The 24,690-nt window shown below is 32.9% G+C and overlaps 1 protein-coding gene across 4 annotated transcripts in view; it reads left to right on the top strand.

The window, feature by feature from the left end:
- Cdk13 (cyclin dependent kinase 13) overlaps positions 1–24,690 on the top strand; it is a 102,271-nt gene that overhangs the window by 42,294 nt on the left and 35,287 nt on the right. For all 4 annotated transcript variants that reach the window (XM_026387600.2, XM_026387603.2, XM_026387601.2 and 1 more), the window contains exons 6-7: positions 20,223–20,412; positions 21,670–21,726. In XM_026387600.2, the coding sequence (XP_026243385.1) occupies positions 20,223–20,412; positions 21,670–21,726 (247 nt within the window). The remainder of the gene's footprint in view (positions 1–20,222; positions 20,413–21,669; positions 21,727–24,690) is intronic.

The raw sequence follows: 24,690 nt of genomic DNA on the forward strand, positions 1-24,690 counted from the left end.
AAGTTGACAGTAGAATAGAGGCGGGTGAGAGTAGAGAGGAGGGAAGAATGGGGAAAAGTTGGTTAAGGAGTCCTAAGTCACAATTAATAGGAACAATAAGTTCTGATGTGTGTTGCACAGGTGACTGACTGTAGATTATGTATTGTAGTTTTCAAAAAAGCCAGAGGAAAGGATTTTGAAAGTTTCACCACAAAGAAATGTTTGAGGGTATAGGTATACTTACCCTGATTTGAACATTATATAGTACACATTGAAGTATCACATACTACTCCATAAAAATGTGCTATTTTTATGTCAATTAAAAACATTTTTTAAAAAGTGGAACAATTATTATAGCAAGTCATGAATATAACACTTTACAAATGCTAACGAAGTTTTTTTGAAATTAACTTTAAATTTTTTCCAAGTACTTCGTTCATCTTTGGGCAGTCCAGTACTACCTTTTGTCTGTTTTTAAATCTTTTTATTGTTAGCATGGTGTGGGGATTTTGTTTCAAAGAAAACATTTCCTATTCCTTATAATGCTCAGTTTCTTCATGTATGGAAAGAGAGTGAGATGGCAGTTATTTGTTTTGTTTTTTTTTTTTTAAAGAGAGAGTGAGAGAGGAGAGAGAGAGAGAGAGAGAGAGAGAGAGAGAGAGAGAGAGAGAGAGAGAATTTTTAATATTTATTTTTTAGTTCTCGGCGGACACAACATCTTTGTTGGTATGTGGTGCTGAGGATCGAACCTGGGCCGCACGCATGCCAGGCGAGCGCGCTACCACTTGAGCCACATCCCCAGCCCCGGCAGTTATTTGTAATAATTTCAATATTTGTGTTCATGTTTCACTGTTAATGAAGTCTGTGAACTTGATTGTGAGTTATTTTGCACAAGAACCTTTGTTACTTTCTTCCTTCCAATGAGAATTATAAAGCTAAAGAAAAATATTTCTGAGTACAATAATATTCAATTAATATTAGAAATTTTAACTCAGTTTACAATTCTCTAGGTAGAGATTTTGTGTTTTATAGTTGCGTGCAGTATAAAATTAAAAAGTGAGTTATTGATTGCCACTTCAAGATGTAAATATGTTAGTAATCAGATTTAAAAACACAAAAATGCTAACATCACTTCAATAAAAACAGTGTTTTGATACTTAAAAACATTGTTAACATGTATCCTGGATAACTACAATCCATTATAGTTGTTATGTTCTCATTCATTTAGCTATGATACTTTGAAGATTAGTGTTTGTATAATGAGGAAATTTGAATACTCTTTTAATTTAGAATTTTCCTAAAAATAAAATAATATTCAAAAGTAAATAATTGTGGCATCATGTCACTGCCGCTCAGGGAAGTATTCTTATTAACAGTTGTCACTTTTATAGTTTGTGATTCCTACTGGAGTATTAGGTGCTCCTTTGAACTGGTATTGCATATTGTACATAGTTCGATATTAGTAATTTCTACTTCAACATGTTGTATGTATTTGTAACTTATGTTGAATTTCTGAGGCCAGGGACTGAATTTTATTTTATTTTTGTGTTCATAATGTGCAGCACACAATTGATAATTTAATAATGTAGAGATGGAAAAATTATGTGGAATGAGTGTAACATGTTAAAAGTGGGTACAATTTGGATAGCAAGAGAAGAGAGCATTCATAGGCAGTGAAAGGTTGGCACATATTCTTTAAAGAATACCTTGCTTCAAAGTTACCTGTTCATTTTCTTAAAAACCTGAACTCTTTAAGATTGATTGGTTTCTTTATTCTTTCATTCCATAAATGCATACTGTGTCAGGTCCTAGACTTGGGCTGTCCAGTAAAGTAACTACTAGCCACATTTGACTATTTAAATTTAAATTAATTAAAATTAGATACAATTAAAAGTACAGTTTCTTGACTTATTGGCTCAATTTCCATTAGCTGTGTTTCAAATGCTTTGTAACTATAAATGTCTACTGGCTACATTTTGGATAGTGTAGCTATGGAATGTTTCCATCATCCCAGCATTGAATCTAAGGCTTCTCTGGTCCATGACTCAAACTAGTTTCTGGAAACCAGAAGGACCAGCACTGCTAGGATACAAATCACACTAATATAGGAATAACAAACCTGTTTATGTCTAGGCCCTTTCCCAAAAAGTTAACATACTTTTATTATAAACTTTTTATTATAATCATTATCCAAGTTAATAAAATTAATTTAGTTAACCTATAATTGTTAAAGTTTCAGTTATTGGTATTCAGTTTCAAATGAAGTGGAAAAAAATAAGCAATATAGGCTTGTTGGACTTACTAGTAAGAGGTTTGCTATGGAATTTGTCCTTAGCCAATGTAAATTGGCCAACTCTCTTTCTCTCGCCTAAATAAAAAAAATAAACAAGATGAACTTCAGGTTATTGTTATTAAAAATAAAATACTTCGGTAGCAGAAGATCCTCCACCTAAGGTGAAAGTCAAACATAAATTTATTCATGATATCATATAAAAGATAAAATTTATAAAATTGTCACATCTAGACATTCTTTTTAAATCTGGGATTATATGTGAAATTTCCAGTGAAGGTCTCTGCTCAGGGCTTCATGGTCTGACGCTCCTGTACTCTCTTTTTGTGTATCACTATTACTATGTAGAATTTAGTGCCTTTTTTTGGACAGACAGAAAAGGAGAAAGAAGAATGCTTAAGTTTTCTTTTCTTGATTACAAAAGTAATGTTTATTTTTGTAAACTTAGAAAATAAAGTATAAGAAAGAAAAATGACCCAGATAGTATTATTTTTCCCAGTGTCTTTTTTCTCACATACATATGATTATTTATTACTGAATATTCTTTCATTGCCTTATTTAATAACATGCTTATTGAAATGACAAATGTCATCTGGAGGAATCATATTTCACTCTGAATTTTCTTGGCATATTTTACCAACTTGTATTCCGGAGAAAAAGTGCCAATTTACAGTAATCCCCTATTATCTGTGGAGGATATGTTCAAACCTCCCCAGTGGATACCTAAAATCATGGATAGTTCTGAACCCTGTATTAGCTATGCTTTTTTGTGTGCACAAATACTAATGGACAAGTACCTATATGCCAGAGACAAAGGATCAGTCATGTCTTGAAGAATTAACAGTGCAAGATTTCATTATACTACTCAGAGTGATGTACAGTTTAAAAACTTAACAATTGTTTATTTCTGAAATTTCCCATTTAATATTTTTGGACATGATAGACTAAGGGTTAACTGAAACAGCAGAAAAGGGAACTGGAGAAAAAGCAGGGCTGCAGTACATTCCCAATTATAGGACTGTACCTTAGCAGCTTAAGAAGAAAAGGGAAATGAATGCCTCAGTGATAAAAGGCATGTATGAAAAACAAGATGTCTCTGCTCCTGTCACTTCTATTTAACATTGTGCTGTAGGTACTAGCCAGGGTAATTAGACCAGAAAATGAAATAAAAGGTATCTTAAGTTAGAAAGGAAGAAGTAAAAATGTTTGGGTGTTTTTTTTTTTTTTTTTTGTGTGTGTGTGTGTGTATGTATCTTTACATGTGCACATGGTATAGAAAACAGAAATATTCTGTGGATTCCATAAAACATTAGAACTAATAAATGAGTTCAGCATGATTGCACAGGATACAAGATCAGCATACAAAAATCAGTTTTTCTATATAAAAGTAATTAACAAACCAATCTGAAATTAAGAAAAGTTTAATTTAGGGGATCATAAAGAATAAGAAAATATCTGGGATTAGATTGGCAAAAGAAATGTAAGGCTTATATATCTTGAAAGCTAGAAAACAACATTGAAAGAAATTAGACTAAATAAATGGAAAGACATTCCATCTTCATGGCTTAAAAGACTTAATATGATATTATCAAGACGGCACCTGCTACCCAAATATCTACATATTCAACACAGTTCATCTCAGAATTACAGCTGGCTTCTCTCAAGACTGACAAACTGATTCTGAACTTTTCGTTTTTCAGTTCTTACTGTAGAGCTAGAGTAATTAGGACTGTGGTGCTGACATTAGGTTAAACTTTTCATGATTGTGTCTTTGTAAAGCCAGATGATATAAGATGTTTTAGTTATATTTAATAAGATATGCCAAATAATTGTATTAGAGGAAAAAAAAACACATTAGTTTGGAATGGCTTCCTTTTCTGGATTACAAGGAAATGTAGAGTGAACACTGTCTTGAAAGAACATAAAGAGAGGAGTTTTGGTTGTGGTTCAGTGGTAGAGCGCTTGCTGACCATGTGTGAATCACTGGGTTCAATTCTCAGTACCACATATAAACAAATAAAATAAAGGTCTAAAATTAGAAACTAAGCACCAACATGGTACCACAGATGGCAAACTCCAAACCATAAAAACTTTGTTTAATTATTAAATTATGTATTAAAAATATGTTATAAAATTACCTTCAAGTGATGCATATAAGGCATATATGAAACATAAATGAATTTCACATTTTGGGTTCCATCCCCAATATACCTTATTCTATTCATATAAATATTTCAAATTTTGAAATCCACATATTTTTTTGTCCCTAGTATTTCAAGTAAGAGTTACTTAAAACCTGTATGTGATTTTGGTACAGGTGTTAAAAGATAATAGTAATATATATAATATGAGCATGAATTTGAATCCTTGTTTCTTTTTGTACTTTGTGTTTTCCTTATCTGGAAAAGTAGAGCAATAATACCGACCCAATAGGTTTGTTGTGGTTTTTCAGTTTAAGAATACATGTGAAGCACTTCACCCTGAATGTGACATTTAGCATAAATAAGCTATTATTATAGTTTGGTGCTAGGTTGATGATGAGGACAGGACTAGATAACTAAGTAGGTTTTTTTTGGGGGGGGGGGAAGAAAGGATGGAGGTTTGAAAAAAATGAATATTTTAGTTCACTAGTATAATTTATTTCTTCTCCTCCTCTCCTCCTCCTCCTCCTCTTCTTCTCCCCCCCCCCTTTTTTTCCTGGTACCAGGGATTTAGCCCAGGGGCACTTAACTACTGAGCCACATCCCCAGACCCCGCGCCTTCCCCCTTTAATTTTTTTTATTTTGAAATGGATCTCATTAAGTTGTTTAGTTCCTTGCTAAGTTGCTGTAGTATAATTTCATTATGTGGAGATCACACATCTGCAATGGTATTTATCCAGAAATCATCAAAAATAAATTTAAAAAACTTTTTGAGAGTTTGGGAACATCTCCATTTTCTTCAGTGGTTCTGGGAATTGAACCCAGGGATGCTCTACAATAGAGCTGTCTCCAGTCTTTTTTCTTTTTCTTTTGAAATAGGGTCTTCTAAGTGCTCAGGCTAGTCTTGAACTTGTGACCCTCTTGTTTCTACTTCCCAAGTTGCTGGGATAACAGTCATGACACTGCACTGGACTTAGTCTGTATTAGTAGTAAAAGTTTTCAAGAAACATGAAAAACTTCAGTCACATCTGATTAGCTGTGAGTGATTGATTAACCTGTTAAAAGGATAAAAGTGAGACACAGATTGTGATCACAGGCATGGAAAGGAAGTCAGATGAGTAAAAGTCTGGATCAGGCAATAAGAGAAACAAATAACAAGCAGTTATGTGGGTTAGAAATGGAGAATACAAGAGAAAGCTAAGGAGCAGATGCTCTAATAAGACAGAATTCTGCAGGTAAACTGTACATTGGGAGAAATGCAGGTGGTGAGTGATGAAAGTGGCAGAGTACCATTTAGGGAATGTAATTTTTTTAAAAAATATTTTTTTTGGTTGTTGATGGACCTGTATTTTATTTATTTATTTATATGTGGTACTGAGAATCGAACCTAGTGCCTCATACATGCTAGGCAAGTGCTTTACCACTGAGCTACAACCCCAGTGGGGCATGTAATTTAAAAAGAGCTACTGGGCTGGGGTTGTGACTCAGTGGTAAAGCACTCACCTAGTGTGGGTAAGGCACTGGATTTGGTCCTCAGCACCCCATAAAAATAAACAAATAAAGTAAAGGCATTGGGTCCACTTACAACTAAAAAAATAAATAAATAAATAAAAATAAATAAAGAGCTATCGCCTTGCTGTATAGTTTTTGAACCTTCTTAAGAGGAAGCAAATAATTAGCCACTATTTCTTTATGGTGAAAAGAGGGACAGGATAGTCAGGCTTAGGCAATTGTTTTACTTTTGCCTCTTAGCAGCAGTGTGATGAGTAAGTTCTTCACTTTCCTTGAGCCTTGTGTGTTACAAGGAGATAATTACGTGTTTCAGCTTTTTCTAAGTATTAAAGTATTGAAAGTATTTAAATGTGACAACATATGAAACTTCTTAAATAGTTTAGCATTTTTTATTTATGCTTAACATTAGAGTCAGCCCATATTTTGGAATATTTCTCTTAGAATATAACATGTCATAGGAGAGACTTTATATAATAGTTGAGCCATTATGCAGTCCACATAAGACAGCAACCCCCTTCCTTTCTTGTCACATGTTATAGGTTGAGAGGTTTTGTGCCAGGTATCATATCTTTTTTTTTTTTTTTTAAGTATTTTTATACCTTTATTTTGTTTTACTTTTTTTTTTTTTTAATGTGGTACTGGGAATCGAACCCAGAGCCTCACGTGTGCTAGGCAATTTCTCTGTCACTAAGCCACAACCCCAGACCCCAGGTGTCATTCTTGAGGAGTTGAAGATAAATATAAACTGTGACATAACTGTACTTTTATACAGGCATAGTTCATATTAGGTTTACCATAAGAGGATGTAAACAAGCAATAAGAAAAAAATAAATGAAAGAAAAAAAGCCTCACTGTAAAAAATGTAACTTAAATGGGATTTTTTCTTTTTTACCTTTCAAAAAGGTAAAAACCCTTTTTTAAATGTAGTGATTTAACATTTGGTTTAGTAAACACTGGAAATATAGGAATAAAAATCATAAGTAAGTAGAAGGGGAACATATGCAAATGTAGAATGTAGGAGATACAAATACTGTAGTGTGCCTGAAGAGTCATGGGTCTTTCCATCTTTCAGTAACTTTCCAATTTTTTTTTTTTTTGGTGCATAACAAGCATACACATTATTTATACTTAATTGTTTACGAAATTGAGGGCCACTTTGACATTGTGCTAAATAGACACCTTTTTATACCATTATATAGCAATTTAGAGAGCTGGGGATGTAGCTCAGTGATAAAGAGTGCTTATTTTGAGTGCAAGGCTGTGAGTTCATTCCTTTCTACCAAAAAAAAAAAAAAAAAAAGAATATTGTAGTTCTGTAACTTGGATGTATTTTATTAACTTTTCCCTTGTAAATGTATTCAGGTTATTGATTTTTAAAAAATTTTTTAATTTTTATTTTTTAATTTTTTAAAAAATTGTTCTTTTTAGTTATACATGACAGTAGAATATATTTTGACAAATTATACATTCATGGAGTATAACTTTCCATTCTCTCTTGTTGTATATGATGTGGAGTTGCACTGGTTGTGTACTTATACATGACCATAGGAAAGATTATGTCAGATTCATCCTATTGTCTTTCCTATTCCCTTTTTCCCTATTCCCCCCTGTCCAGTGTGGTGAACCTGTACTCCCCTCACCCCACCCCCTGTTGTGGTCAGCATCTGCATATCAGAGAACATTAGGTCTTTGGTTTTTTGGGATTGGCTTATTGCATTTAGCATGATAGCCTCTAGTTCCATCCATTACGGATGCCATAATTTAACTGTTCTTTATGTCTGAGTAATATTCCATTGTGTATATGTACCACATTTTCTTTATCCATTCATCTATTGAAGGGCCCCTGGTTGGTTCCATAGCTTAGCTATTGTGAATTGAGCTGCTATGAACAATAATGTGACTGTGTCACTATATTATGCTGATTTTAAGTCCTTTGGATATATGGGAGGAGTGGCATAGCTATGTCAAATGGTAGTTTTTGTATCTATGTTCATCAGGGATATTGGTCTGAAATTTTCTTTCCTTGATATGTCTGGTTTTGCTATCAGGGTGATACTAACTTCATAGAATGAGTTTGGAAGGGTTCCCTGCTTTTCTATTTTGAGAATAATTTGAGGAGAATTGGTGTTGGTTTTTCTTTGAAGGTCTGGTAGAACTCAGATGAGAACCCGTCTGTTCCTGGGCTTTTCTTTCATGGTAGGCTTTTCATGGCATCTTCAATTTCATTGCTTGAAATTGATCTGTTTTAAATTTTCTATGTTCTTCCAGTTCAATTTGGGTAGGTCATATGTCTCTACCAATTCGTTAGGTTATTGATTTTTAGCTTCCACTAACAGTTTTTTACCAAACATCATTCACTGTAAATCTATGTGCATTTGTTTAGACTTGTATTGCATATATTCCTAAAAGGGAATTGCTAGATTAAATGATAAAGCTTTTTTATGTTAATAGTTATAGCCAAAAATTAACGTAGAAAAGCTTATTCCAGTTGGCATTCTAATAAAAATTTTGTGAGTACCTTGTTTACTGAAAGTCTTATTATTTTTCCATTTTGCCCAACTAATAAGAGAATTAATGCTTTTTTCCATATGTTGAGGTTTCATGTTTTATTATATTTTTGCCATTTCTTTTGTAATTGCCTGTTCCTCTGACATTTTCTGATTTGAGAACTTATAGATCTTAATGTTTCATGTGTCATAGATAACTTTTTCCCTCCCTCCCTCTCTCTCCTTCCTTCCTTCCTTCCTTCCTTCCTTCCTTCCTTCCTTCCTTCCTTCCCTCCCTCCCTCCCTCCCTCCCTCTCTCTCTCCCCCCTCCCTCCCTCCCTCCCTCCCGCCCTCTCCCTCTTCCTCTCTCTCCCTCCCTCTCCCCCTCTCCCCCTATCTCCCTTTCTCCCTCTCTCCCTCTCTCCCTCTCCAAGGATTGAACTCAGGGGCACTTAACCACTGAACCAAATTTCCAGCCCTCTTTGTATTTTATTTTAGAGACAGGGTCTCACTGAATTGCTCAGGGCCTCCCTAAATTGCTGAGTCTGGCTTTGAGCTTGAGATCCTCCTGTCTCAGCCTCCTAAGCTGCTGGAATGGCAGGCATGCACCACTGCACCCAGTTAGTTTTTTCCATTTCTTTTGCCTGTTCTTCAGTTTGGTTTTCTGTGTTCTTTTTATTTTAAGTGTGTCTATTTGGTGGCTTTTTTTTTTTTTTGGAAGGAAAGTAGTTTGTCTTAAGTTTAGGAAGTCCAGTACACTGGAAATTTACAAGAATGTTTTCCTCAAGAGTTTTTTTTTTTTTTTTAAATAGCATATTTACATTTTTTAAAATATTACAGTGTTGTGCCATCTTTATCCTATATAAAGTTCCCACATCTTCTGAGCTCTCTGTTTCATTGATATTTTTGTATATCTTGGTGCTGTTACTTCAAGAAATAGAACCAATAAGATATACATTAATATATGAAGAGATTTATTTTAAGGAATTGGGTCCCATGATTATGGGGGCTGACAAGTATGAAATTTTTAGGACTGGCCAGCAGGCTATAAATTCTGACAGGAGTTGATGTTGGAGTCTTGAATCTAAAGGCAGTGTTTTTTCCTCTTTGGTATACCTCAATCTTTTTTCTTTTTATCAGTTGATTGGATGAACCCCACCCACATGAAGGAGGGCAATCTTTTGACTTCAAAGTCTACTGATTAAAATAATAATCATACAGGTTGGGCGTCTCTTGTCTGAAATGCTTGGAATCAGAATATCCTGGATTTCAGATTTTTTTTTTGGAATATTTGCATATATGTAATTATATCTTGGGAATGGAACCCAGGTCTAAACAACAACAACAAAAAACTTATTTTGCCATGTATACCTGTATGTATAGCCTGAAAGTAATTTTATACTCTATTTTTAGTGCACCCATGTTTTGACTGTAACATGTCATGTGATGGCAGATGTGGAATTTTCTACTTGTGTTATGTTGGTGTTCAGAAAGCTTCATATTTTTGAGCCTTTTGGATTTTGGATTTTTGGATTAGAAATGCTAAGTCTTCATTAAATGACAAATGATGGCCTTTCACAACATCTGGACTAGTTTTACCCAACCAGCTGGGTATTATCGCCTAGCCAAGTTGGCCTTTTAAAATTAACCATCACACTAAAATAGGATGATTTTATCAAAGTAACAGAAGATCCAACTGAAACTATATAGAAATCTATTAACTTACTAGAGAAACAGTCCAAAGATAGGGCAGCTTTAGAGCTGATTTATGTAGTAACATAAGGATCTATTAAAGATCCAGGTTCTGCCAGTGTCTGCCTCATTCTCTCTTTTTGAAAGGGCATGTTTTCTAATCTGGTGACAGAGCCTGGCTTCTCATGGTTCTTTGAAATATGAGAAGGCTTTTCTCTGAGGTGCCTTCCTTAATGCCTTATAGACCAAAATGTACTTGTGCCTAACATTTTTCTATTTAGAGGTAGTCTTATGTCTCTACGACAGGTAGAAATTGGAAGCCAAATGTGCTGCATCATAAAGTTAATAGTTTAATGGCCATTTTTAATTTAGGATGCAGCAGGTTGTTAATATCCTCTTTTTCAGCATTCTGACTTTTATTTCAGTGTATGAAGTTATTACTTCTGTGCTGCTCTTCCATTGCTGGGCTTGTGAAGAGTTTAAATTCATTTTACCTGTAGATTTTCAGGCGCCAAACTTCAACTTGTGGATTCTGTTATCGTTTTAGTGTATAACGGGATTGTCTAACAAATGTTATGCATTCATTAGATTTGTTCATTTTTCATATATTTGGATAGTAGAAATTGAATGATTTTTGCACTTTTATGAAGTTTTTTTGTTATTTGTCTCTGGCTTTAAGTGAGTTTTTATAAAGTGATTTGGAATTTTATATTATGTTAAATCAAATTGAATATAACCAATAAATTTGAACTTGCATGAATTCAGATTCTTTTTATCACTTTGTTATTTCTGCAGTAGTCACTTTACCAAAATTCCTTTTATTGACATTTCCAGGCACCTTTACTGTTATATTTTTAATACCTCATAATGTTCATCCTATATATTTTATTGAGTAAGAAAGGCTTGCTACTTCTAAAATGTGGACACTGGTTGCATTTGTCCCAGAGTATAACTGAGGTTGCTCATGCTTCTCACAATACCTCCTATTCTTAGACCAGATCCTGTAGTAAATGGTAGCAATTTAATGAACCATTCTTAATTAAGCTAAAGAAAAATTGCTCAAACAATAACAGATGTGCTTTTAAGATGACGGCAGTATGACTGTAGATGAAATAAGTTTTAGGTAAAGTTCTAAAAAGCAACATAATTGGGTTGGGGCTGTAACTCAGTGGTAGAGTGCTCATCTTGCATGTAAAGGCACTGAATTTGATCTTCAGCACCACATAAAAATAAATAAATAAAGATATTGTGTCCATCTACAACTAAAAAAAAATTTTTTTTTTATAAAAGCAACATACTGCTATCATGTATAACTAATTAGAACAAAGGAAGAAAAGCAACATAACTGAAAGAAAGATTAGTTCCAAAAATTAAAATATTATAAATAACTAGAGATCACTTCACAGGATACGTTTTAGAAATAATAATTTTGACTATTTAATCCTTTCAAGATATTTCTCTTAGCCATAGGTAGCTCAAAGAAAATAATGAGAACATTACTAAAGCAGTGACTATGGAAATCAGTATGGAGGTTCCTCAAAAGACTAAGCATAGAACCACCACACAACCCAGTTACACTACTCTTTGGTATTTATTAAAAAGAATTAAGTCAGGGATACATGCATACCCATTTTTATAGCAGACACAGTTCACAACAGCCAAGTCATGGAACCAGCTTAAGTGTCAGCATATGAATGAATATGGTATAAATACATCATGGAGTTTTATTCAGCCATAAAGAAGAAGGAAGTTATGTTATTTGTAGGAATATGGATGGAACATGAGAGCATTGTATTAAGGAAAATAAGCCAAACTCAGGAATTCAGGGGACATATGTTTTCTCTTTAACATATGTGGAAACTAGAAAGAAAGAGGAAAAAAAAATGGGAGTGGGCTGGGGATGAGGCTCAAGTGGTAGCATGCTCGCCTGGCGCGGGTTTGATCCTCAGCACCATATACAAACAAAGATGTTGTGTCCTCGGAAAACTAAAAAATAAATATTAAAAAAATTCTCAAAAAAAAAAATGGGAGTGAACATTGTGGGAAACAGAACAGAGACCAAGGGGAGGGAGGAAGAGAGGGAACAGAGAAGTTCAGGGGAATGGAGTTCACAAAATTATTCTGTGTGCATATACAGATATGTCATAATAAATTCCACTGTTAGGCACCAATAAAAATTAATTTAAAAATCAGGGTCAACATTGTTCAGAAAAGGAATTAGAAACTTTTAATAAATTTTAATATAGTGTATTATTTGATTTACAGAAACATATAATGCTTACTGTAGGCTAAGCACTATTTTAAGTTTTTTACAAATTTGACTCTCATAATCCTCATAGCCATAGAATAGGGAAGGAAATGAAGTACAGGATAAGTGCAAAATAATGGCTAGAAAGTGGATTGTCATTTCAGTTTGCTTGATTTTAATAGGATGTGAAAAATCTAATTATGTATCCTGGTATACTTACAGGAAAGTATATTTGAAACTGAAAGTTTGAGGCCACATACACACCTATGTTCTCACTCCCAGTTGTGGTGCCATTAAATAGATTCCTTGTCTTTAAATTCCTGTTCCACTTTTATTAGTGGGGATGTTTCCTTATCTGGCTCACTATCTTTGGTGGTCTTGCAGGCCTGAAAGTAGGAATGAAGATTGTGACATGAAGAGCCAAGAGCTTATTAAGTTTTCAAAGTTTGAAGCTTGAGGGCCAGAGATTTCTTTGGGCCTCTTTTCAGTATAAACACTTCTTGTTTTGAGATAATTAGTTTTAGGTTGTCAAGATGATCAGACCTTTCTCTTTTGCCATTTTAGGAGTTGATTTATTTATTTTTATTACTACTACCACACTTAGCCACAATTTCTTGTAAAATGCAGTTTACATGTATCTTTTTGGTTTACGACCACTGATACAAGTGAGAAAGGGAAGAGTGTAGGTTCCTGAGAGGTAGGGTTAAGAGAATAGAGGAAATATCTTCTTTCTTTCTTTGTCTCAATTTGAACAAAACCAGGGTTAAAGGAGAGTGGAGGGATATCCCAATTCCCCCTTCCATGATATATATATCTTGGGACTCTTTAAATTGTCTTCCTTAAATTATTTTTAATGCTGAATTTGAGAAAGAAGTGTTCTAATAAAACTTACACTTTATTTTTTGATTACACATTTTTTTTTAATAAAGTAATGGTATTTGGTTGTAAGGAATGATTTTTGTATTTTCCTTGTAGCAAGGAAACTCATACCTCTTGATATTTTGTTCCTCTGTCAAACCTGCCCTAACCTTTGACTTTGGATTGATTACTTTTAAAAATACTAAACTTGCTGGAGAAAAATTATACAATCATGTAGGTTATTTTCTCCTCAGATTTATGGTCTACAAAGCATGGACTTCAGGGCCACTAGATCATCCTTTTCTTTTGGCAAATCCTCCTCTAGTCTACAAAGCAAAGGTTCCTGTTCAGCTTCTTTTCTCTTTCTCTTAAATAGAAGACATTGCTTCATTTTCTGCAGAGAAAGTCATACTTACCAGGTGAGAACTCACTTTCTCAACTTCTAACTTTACATGCACTTAACTTACTCTGTACCCATTTCACTCTTCTGTCTGAGAGAAAGTAATATTTTTCCTTCCTATTTGAAGATGATTCCTTTTAAAGCTGAGGAACTTTAGTATTTTTACCTGTTGTCCTCTCCTGGTGCTTCTTACTTTCAGCACTAAACATACTCCCGTCTTAGAACAAGAAAATCATTTTGTAATTTGAGTCTGCTTGTGAATTGTTACTATCCTTTCCCTTTCCCTTTGTGTCAGGCTTCATGAAAAGAGCAGTTGGGACTTACTGTTTGTACTTTCTCACTTTGTCATTTATTCACTGATTGTTCTGAATTTTCTAACTACTTTATAAAGATAAAAATACTAATAATCTCCTGTCAAACCCAATAATAATTTCTTAGGTTTTTTTTTTTTTTATTTGATGTGAGCAGCATTATGTTTTCTTGCTTCTTGAATCTTCTGGCTTTTCTGAAAGAACTCTTACTCAGATTTGCTTTCTTACTCTTTGGCTATTGCGTCTTAGTCGTCTTCTCTGTCTCTCTTTCTCTCTCTCCATTATCTTATCTTTCATTGTTGGTGTTCCTGAAGGTATGTCCTTGGTGGTCTTTTACCTTCTTCCTAGATACTGTCTTTGCGGTGTAGTTTTTATACTAATGTCTCCATGCCATTACAAGTGCATAGAAATAATTCCAGATCTGAGCTCAGGTTATTGACTAGATACCTCCATGTTCACATTTCAAAAAGGTATCTCAAACTCAGCATGCCTTTCACTTCCATTAAGTCTGCTTGATCTTAGTCCTGCTTTAAATCTCAGCCTAAATACCTCTTCCTGATACCCCAGTCAGATTTTATCTTTTGGAATATCACTGTGTTTTTAAACGTATCCAGTTAAAGCATTCTAATATTGTAGTTTTTTATTGACATTTGTTTGCAGTGCTACGTTAATGAGGCTCTTGAATTAGTGGCTCTTACTTTATCTTTGCACTTATAAACAATAAATTTCTTGACTACTTTGTTGAAGAAAATAAAATTCCAAAATAAGAGTTTATATGATTTGTAATTTTTTAAATACTTCAGACTAGAATTTGCAAATATAAATATATAGAGCCTTTGGCCCACATTGAATGTTTCTGTTCTTATGTCTACTTCCAGCTTTACCAACATATTAGTCTTGAATTAAAGTAGTTAAGTTAATATACATGTTACTAGAGTGGATAATTGAAAGTTGGTCCTTCACATCTTTTTCTTGAAGTGGGGTTCTCCATCATTAGGAATGATATTGCTGAAGAATTTTAAAATGCATTTTTGTAAGCTGTGCAAGTTTTGATTTCCAAATGTTTTGGTCATGTGTCAAATACTATTTTGGAATCAGTAATAAGTGAAAATTAAGTTTCATCTCCCTTAATCTGTACCACTGAATTTATTGTTGTTGCTGCTGCTGCTGCTGCTGCTGATGATGATGATTCGTGTAGTTTTTCCCTCTTTCCAATACTTGGAGAAGCAAATCAATAAAAGCTTTTATTGTCTTGATTTTAAAATCAGTTCTGCTAACGGGTTGTATTAATCAGCTTTTTGCCTCTGTGACCAAAATATTTGATGAGAACAACTTAGAAGACGAAAGTTTATTTTGGACTTAGGGCTTCAGAGGTTCAGTCGGTGGTTGGCTGACTCCAGGTGAGGCAGAACATCATGGCTAAAGGGCATGGCATAGAAGAGCAGATCAGCTTATGGAAGCCACTAAGCAGAGAAAGAGTGGGGCCAGAGACAAGATATAGTCTAAGGGCATGTCCAGAGTGGCCAGCTCTTCCAGCCAAATCCCACCTGCCTATAGTAACCACCCAGTAGTCTATTTAAATTATTATTGACATTGATTAATCTACTGGTTATAGCTCCCATGATCTAGTCATTGACTAAAAGCCCCATCTCTAAACCTTGCTGTATTGGGAATCATTCTTTCCAAATAAACTTTTTGGAGGACATTTGTAGAGCCAAGTCCTAACAGGTATTTTTCTATATGAAGAAATTTTTTTGTTGTTAATGTATTTCAAGATTTATATTCTTAATGTCTGTATTAATAGAGAAGACTAGTGGGGGTTCATTTGGTTCTATCTGTCCCTTTTGCTCTGATTCTTCTTTACTTGTAGTTATCAGTCACAAAGGTGTCTTCCTTAAGTGCTAAACAGGTGGGGACAGTATTTGGTAGCAGAAGTGGTAATAGCTACCATGTGTTTTCTAGATAACCTCATCTGCGTCACTATTAAAACTGAAAGTGAAAGGGTTTTCTTTTGTGGGGAGGCTGTGCTGGGAATCAAAACCGGGGCCTGGAGCATGCTAGGCTAGTATTGCTTTATTTATTTATTTATTTATTTTGAGAGAGAGAGAGAGAGAGAGAATTTTTTAATATTTATTTTTTTAGTTTTCGGCGAACACAACATCTTTGTTTTGTATGTGGTGCTGAGAATTGAACCCGGGCCGCACACATGCCAGACATGCCAGTGTGCTACCGCTTGAGCCACATCCCCAGCCCCTAGTAGTAGTAGTGCTTTACCACTGAGCTGTATATTCCCAGAATCTGAAGAGAAAGAAATTCTGTATAAAAATACCATTTTAAAATAATTCTATTTTTTTAACTCTTTCCCCTAAACTATTAGTTACCTTATAAATAGCCATGATTTTTTTTCACTTCATCTAGAAGGATCCCTTTACTTTTTTTTTTTTAGCTTAAAACAGCTGAAACATGCTATTAATAGGGTAAAGGGTAATTAACTAGATTTAATAGACTTTTACCGTGATTGTCTCATAGTTCAGAGCTTATCGTATTACTTTCTCCGTCTTAACTTTAAAATGAAAATATTGAAAGAAAATTGGGAAATAATCTGAGTGAGTTGTATCTAAAGTGGTAGTTGATATATTTTCTTCAAGATATTTTATTAACTTTGGAAAACAGGCTTTTTCAAATTATTTCTGAATTAATCTGGTTTCTCCTCAGGTTGTTAGTTTATGAGGCAGATGATTCCATATTTTTGGAACTTTCACAGTGCTTTTGAGAACTTTTAAGCACTTTTAAGAACACTGCTAGCTGGGCATGGTGGCTAGCTGGGCATGGTGGCATACAACTGTAATCTCAGCTGCTTGGGAGGCTGAAACAAGAGGATCTCAAGTTCAAAGCCAGCCTCAGCAATTTAGTGAGACCCTAAGCAACTCAGTGAGATCCTGTCTCTAAATACAATACAAAAAAGGGCTGGAATGTGGTTCAGTGATTAAGTGTCCCTGAGTTCAATCCCTGGTTACAAAAACAACAAAAACCACTGCTGTTCAGTAAGTATATGATGCTGGTCATGTATGTGTTTATTACATTTTCCAGAAATACCATTAAAATAAATAAAATGACAAGTGAATTTATTTTAACCCCAAATATAAAAAATTTGAAATTCCTTTTTTTGTATTAAATCTTCAAAATCCACTGTGTATTATATACTTAAAACACCTCTCGCCTTGCTGTAGCCTTAGTTCAAACCGTGTTTGATCAATGCTTTTCAGTTAGACACTGTAGTTTTAAAATGTAGCTTGATATTGGCCCTACTTTGGGGAAGATATTATTCTGCATGTTTGGGACCACCCACTACCAATTTATCCTACTTTATATAACAGCCTTGGGCCTTTTGTTTTTGAATATTTACCTTTCAAAGATTGATGTTAATACCTTTATTTCTGATTAATAATAGTCTATTGTGTGGATGAACTGAACATTGTTTATCCATTTACCTATTGAAAAATACTTTGGTTGCTTCCAAAATTTGACATTTATGAACACAGCTGCTATAATTCATGTACAGGCTTTTGTGTGGGTGTAAATTTTAAATTTCTTTGGGTAAATACCAAGGAGCACAGTTGTTGGTTCCTTTGATAAGAGTATGTTTAGTTTTGTAAGAAACTGCAAATTGTCTTCCAAATGTGATTGTTACCATTTGGTATCTCATAAGCAACATATCAGAGTTTCTGTTGCTTCATATCTTCATCAGCATTTGATGTTACTGTTTGGGATATTTGCAATTCTAAGATATGCAATACCTTTTAATATGCAATTCTCTGATGAAGTAATGTGGAGAGTCTTTTAATATGTTTATTTGCCATTTGTATATCTTCTTTGGTGAGGTATCTTTTCAGATCTTTTGCCCATTTTTTATTTGAGCTGTTTTCTTATTGTAAGATTTTAAGAATTCTTCAGGTGTATTGCATACCAGTCTTTATCAGCTGTGCATTTTGTGAAGATTTCCTTCTAGTTTCTGACTTGTCTTTCCATTCTCCTAATCGGGCCTTTCAAAGAGAAAAGTTTTAAATTTTAACAATGTACAACTTAATTTTCTCTTTCACATATTTTGATTTTGGTGTTGTATCTAAAATCACCATGAAACCTAAAATCCAAAAATTTAAAATTCATTTTAAAATTTTTGTGAAAGGTATAAAAATCTATGTAAAATCATTTTTGTTTGAATACTTATGTCCTCTTGTTTCAGCAGCATTTGCAGAGAAACTATCCTTTCTCCATTGAAATGCCTTTGCTGCTTTGTCGAAGATAAGTTTGACTATTTTTTTTAGGGTCTATTTTCATGTTTTCGATTTATCTGTTTTTCACTGCTATCACATTATGTAGATTATGGTAGCTTTATAGTATATCTTAAAGTTGGATAGAGTCAGTTCTCTAAGTTTATTCTCCATCTTTTCTCCAGTATTGTGTTGTTGTTCTCAGTTTTTTTGTTTTGTTTTGTTTCTTTGCTCCCCATACAAACTTATCTGCAAAATAACTTGCTGGAATTTTAATTTGGAAGAACTGACACTTTGACATTGAGTATTCCTCTCATATACCTGAAATATTTTTCCATTTGTTTATATTTTTTATTTTTTCCATTAGAATTTTGTAATTTTTCCTTATAGATGTTATACATATATGGTTTTAATTTCAAATTCCATTTGTTCATTGTTGGTGTATAAGGAAGCATCTGTGATTTGGTATCTGCCATTACTTTAGGGACATTTTCTGTCATTGCTTCACATATTTCTGATGTTTCCTTCTCTCTTCTCCTCTGGTATAACACCTCTTGTAATTATTCATTGTATACTTTGTTCTTTTTTTTTCTTTGAATGTCATTTTGGAAGTTTCTTTTGACATATCTTCAAGCTCATTGACTTTTTTAAAAAATACGTTTTTAGTTGTAGATGGACAAAATACTGTGTTCTATTTATTTATATTTATGTGGTGCTGAGGATCAAACCCATTGCCTCACACATTCTAGGCAAGTACCACTGAGCTACAACCCTAGCCCCAACCTCATTTATTCGTTGGCTAAATGTGGTATGAGTTATGAGTCTATCAGTGGTGTTCTTTATTTCTGTTACAGTGTTTTTGATTTTGAACATTTCCTTTTGAATTTTTAGAGTTTCTGGTTCTCTATTTATGGTAGCCATCTGCACTGACCTGTTGTTCACTTTTTTTTCCACTAGAACTTTTAGTATAGCTATCATAGTTTTAAAACGTTCTTGTATGTCTGCTATTTTGACCCTTATGCTTACTTTGTTTTTTAAGACTGTTTTAACCTATCTTATAGGTTTTGATTGAAAGCTCTAAATAATATATGAGATTTGAAAGAACCCAGGTAATAGGCCTTTTGTGTAAGGTTTCTTCTGAACAGAGTTAGTAATAATGAAGGTTTTGTCTTGTGTACAATATCTGATATTTTCTTATTCAGTGTGATATTGGTTTAAGGTTTCATTCATTACTATAATGAACTTTGAAGAAAGAATCCTCCCGTTCCATGTTTACTGGGAGTTATTTTGCTGTTTTTAATTAGGAATCGATTATGAACTATGATTAGTTACTTACCATGATGTTAAGAATTTTTCTCTTTTCTCAGATAGTTGTAATGCATTTTGTTAGCTTTCCTATTCTTGAATTGATAAATGAAACTTTAACTTGAGTATGATATTCTAATATATAGCTTTGGATTCAATTTGTACAAGTTTTAAGGTTTAATCAGTACAGTACAGTTGTATGGCTTATGTGTTTATACTAAGTGCTATTTTATGTTTTGGTTGCACAACCACATTAGTTTTAGAAAATAAAGTTGTAACTTCTATGTTTTCAAGAACTCTAGCTGTATAAACAATTAAATTGTATGTTTATTGAAAGCTGGACTGTCTAAAGTTCATCTGGGACCACTCCCCTTTTTATTAAAAGCAGTTCTTTTAACAACTTTTCAGTTTCTTTTAATGAACTCTACTCTGGGGGAAGGGTTCTGCTGAGACAATATGTCTAAAACATTGAACAATTTATTTTACATTAATCATACTCCTCAGGTATTTTTTATCATAAACTTTCTTTAGGAAAAGGAAACTAGTTTGTGTATTTCCTTTATATTAATTACATTCTTGGAAAAATTTGAATGTGATTAAAGTGATAAAGTAGCACTTTCAAAAATTATTTCCCACCCATCAACAGTATTTTATTGTTATACATTGTACCTATACAAGAGTTATTGTAAAATTAAAAGTCTTTAATGTAGTAATTATTCTCATTCTTAGGTGCATTTTATCTGGTCTTTGAATATATGGACCATGATCTAATGGGACTGCTGGAATCAGGCTTGGTTCATTTTAATGAAAATCACATAAAGTCATTTATGAGACAGCTCATGGAAGGTCTGGATTATTGTCATAAGAAGAACTTTTTGCATAGAGACATTAAATGTTCAAATATCCTTCTAAATAATAGGTATGGATATGAGTTTGATATATATGTTTAAAGTAAGTGTTATATACTATATACCTTGATTCTGTAGAAAGAGTTTCAGATTAGTTCATTGCTTTAAACTATTTTAATGTAACCAACATTACAACTTTGGGCTACCTCTAAAGTTGTGTTAGATATATTTTAATTAAATTCACTTCCAGTATAGTTTGTAATGTATATATAATAATACTTAGTTGCCTTTCTTAAAATATCATGGGTATTCTAATAATTGCTGATAGGCTTTCAGCTTTACATTACAAGTATATTTTTAGAATTTTTTTAAGCATTTGTCACAATTAGAAAGTGAACTTTTCTGAAGTTGTGTATGACGCTTATGTTAACTATTTCAGTAACTGCATAACCTGAGCTCTGGTAGTTCTCTTGTAATTGCTACTCTTATAATTGTTGCTGTTTGTTAGTTTAAATGAGGCATGCCTGGTCATGATTTTAATTAATAGAAAATGTTCTGTGTGCTCAACCCCACTAAGAGCTGGAAAATTAAACAAATTTTAAATGATTTGACATTTCTTCAGTATTATCTACTTGAAAAAGTTTTCAAGTCTTATTCCTGAGTAATGAAAATTCTCATTTATTTTCATTGAAGTACACTTTTCTAAATACAAACTGAACATTAACAAAATTACTATTATACTAATACTATATTATAATAATGATAGTAATAATAGTAACAGAGTAATTCTTTGGTACCCATGGGAGATTGGTTTCAGGAACCTCCTCCCCCTCTTGACCTAAATCTGTGGATGCTAATGTTCCTTATATAAAATGGCATAGTGTTTGCATATAACTAATACATTTTCCCATATACTTTAAATCATCTCCAGATTATTTACAATACCTAATGCACAGTAAAAGGTTATGCAAATAGTTGATAATTCTGTATTGTTTAGGGAAGAAGAAATCTGTATAAGTTTAGTACAGATGCATTTTCCCCAAATATTTTTAATCTTCATTGGTTGAATCTGCAGATTGAGAACCCATAGCTATGGATGGACGCCTCAACTACTATAATAGTAATAGTAGCTGAAACTGTTTAAAGAAAAGTACTGTTTGTCATTGGTTAATTTTTCTATTGCTTGACTTTTCTTGTAAGACATTGGCAGTATTGCAGTGTAATCAAAGTTAATGTGTCTTTTTGATTAGTTCAAGGAATAGAGTATTAATCTACATTATCAATTCAGAGTAGAATAACAGCTGTTGTCCATTTTTTATTTCCACCAGAGGGCAGATAAAGCTTGCTGATTTTGGACTTGCTCGTTTGTATAGCTCAGAAGAAAGGTAAGAATACTCTTAAATGAACATTGTAGACACTGAAGTCTATTTTTAGGATCTGTACTTAAAACACCTTATTTTTTAATTATTATATTTTTTAAAAATGACATTAACTTTTCATGTTTAAATACACAAAATAATGACACTTTATACTATATTGGATTGCCTAGTTTAGTTATAAAATTTTATGTAGTCAATTTAAAAATAATTGATTTTTGGCACAGATAAATATAGTTTTGTTAAAATATGCAATTTTAAATATGACTGAATTTTAAATAATTTTAAAAATTAATGCTTATTTCTGATGCAGATACAGACATTAAGATATTCTTAATTTTTGTATTTTGTAAGAAACCTTAATGTATGCTTTTAAAATTATACATTTAAAAAACTTTTTTCTTTTTTGGCGGAGGGTGAGGGGTGGTGGTGCTGGGGATCAAACCCAGGCATGTGCTCTACCACTGAGCTTACACTCTAGCTGATAAACACTATTTTAATTATTGTTTTAGACTTTACTTTATGTGTGTTATGTCTGTAGTTGTGTTTGTTTTTCTTTGTTTTGATAACTACTTGGAACTCTTTAAGCAAAATATTATGAGGAAGTCATATATGTAAAACATAAAAATGATAGAGCTTCTGTGGCTAAAGTTGGGTGTGTATCTGATTTGATTTCCTTTGAGTCTGGTGATGAGAAATATGACTTGCCTTCTTAGTATATAGCAGCTAAAACTGTTTAAAGAAAAGTACTTTTTGTCATCTGGTGAATTTTTCTACTGCTCGACTTTTTTAACATGGAATTTCAAAAATAAAATATTATGTGAAATAGCAGCTTTTATACAAATAAACTCTGAAATTAACAGATTCATGAATATTTGATCAGTTTAGCTCAATCTTATTTACTTTTGAATTTATTGATATATAAATATATCTGTATATTTTAAAATTTTATGGTAATTGTGTCATTTCTTTAGTGTCACCTTTTAATAGTAATGAAACATAAGTTGATTGAATTTCTTAGAAATAGTTGTTTGCTTTCAGTGAATCTTTGCCAATTTTTGGTTAGTTGAGGAAATAAATAAAAATTCTTTTGTTTGAAATTTTCAGAGTGAAAAATCTGTTTGATTTTTCGGTACCAGTGACATCATTGTGTAAAATCTTTGCACTGTTTATTGTTCTAGAGTAAAAGTTTTCAAATAATGATCTGAGAGTTTGGAGAAACTCCCCAGAGAGTATTTTATGAACAGAGTTGTGATTGGACAGGGGTCTTAGTTCTCTATATCTACTTTTATGAGAGTCATTTTCTTTTTATTTTATCCACTGTACTCAAAGTTAATATTTGAAGAAAGGGTTTTATGGATTTTTGGTGTGTTTGTGTGTGACTGTTATAAAATTGTTCTAGAGCCTAAAAAGGTAATGCTCCTCAATTTGCATTTGTGAAAATTGATACCCAGACAGGATTGAATGACTTTCTTTTTAAAAACTTGTTTTTAATTGGAATATAAAAGTTGTATATATTTGTTGTGTACAGTGTGTCATTTTGCAATATACATATATTGTGGAATGCCTAAATGATCCAAGTAACATGCCTTACCTCAGGGTTTTTGGTTTGTTTTTAGTTTTGGTAAGAATACTTAAAGTCTACTCTCAGCAGTTGTCAAGAATATAATATATTGCTGTTAAGAATCACCATGTTGTCCAATAGATCTCTTGCACTTACTATTCCTGTCTCACTGACATTTTATGTTCTTTGACCAACCCTTAATCCCAATCACAGCCTCTGGTAACCACCACTGTGTTTTATACTTACATGAGTTCAACTCTTTTATATTCTGCATATAAGTGATATCATACAGTCTTTGTTTTTTGTTGCTGGCTTATTTCACTTAACAATAATGCCCTTCACTTTTATCTCTGTTGTCATAAATAATGGAATTGCCTTCTATTAAGAAGAGTATTCCATTGTGCGTACACACATACACACACACACACACACACACATACACATCCCATATTTTCTTTTAATGATTCATTTGTTAATGAACACTTACATTATTTTCATATCTTTGCTATTATTAAGGATTGAATGACTAAAAGTCAGAAGATATTGGCAATGTATAGTTCAAGGTTTTCTGCTCTCAATTTTTTTCTTATTCCATCATGTGTAATAGTGCCCTTTTGTAGAAGATGAAAAGAAAAGCTGATCTTAATGTGTACTTAATATAAAACTTAATTGATATGACATTTTTGAATGACTAAATTTCTGTGCATTTTTTTAGGGGGACACTTTAGTTAATTAAGGATTTTGTTTGCTTAACTGGTTGAGATTTCACTGTAATTATATTATCCCTAATACAAGTATATGTTTGTTGTACTTGAGTATAAATCTCATTGTTTTTATTTTCTTATTACATTTCAATGAAGATGGGAAACACCTCATTACCATTTGAATCCATCCAATCACTTCTTATCTTGCAGATGTCTGTGTACACCATTTGGAATAGAGTTGTTTCAAAAAATTTACTATTAAGCCATATTTTATAAATCAAAACTCTATTTTCCCATTGATTTCTATTTTAACTGTAGTGTTGGTTTCCAGTGAAGTGTCAGAAATATGACAGTTCACTGGGCCATGTTCTTTATTACCCTGTTGGATTCATGGAGGAATTTTGAGTTTAGAAAAACAAGAAATTTAAATCTTTTAATTTTGCATTTTTCAGGTAATATTAACTGAATTTTTCTGGTCAGTGAAATTTATAAGAGAGATGATTGGTGTCATTTTGTTTTATAAGCAAATGTCTTATTCTGATTAAGAGATTTATATACTCCTTTAAATTGCCCTCTCTCTTTCTTTTTTTAATAGTAAGCTTTCCTTTTTTAAAAATTTTTTTAGTTGTCAATGAACCTTTATTTTATTTATTGATACATGGTGCTGAGGATCGAACCCGGTGCCTCACACATGCTAGGCAAGTG

The sequence above is a fragment of the Urocitellus parryii genome, chromosome 3, assembly GCF_045843805.1.
Source record: "Urocitellus parryii isolate mUroPar1 chromosome 3, mUroPar1.hap1, whole genome shotgun sequence".
Taxonomy (NCBI): domain Eukaryota; kingdom Metazoa; phylum Chordata; class Mammalia; order Rodentia; family Sciuridae; genus Urocitellus; species Urocitellus parryii.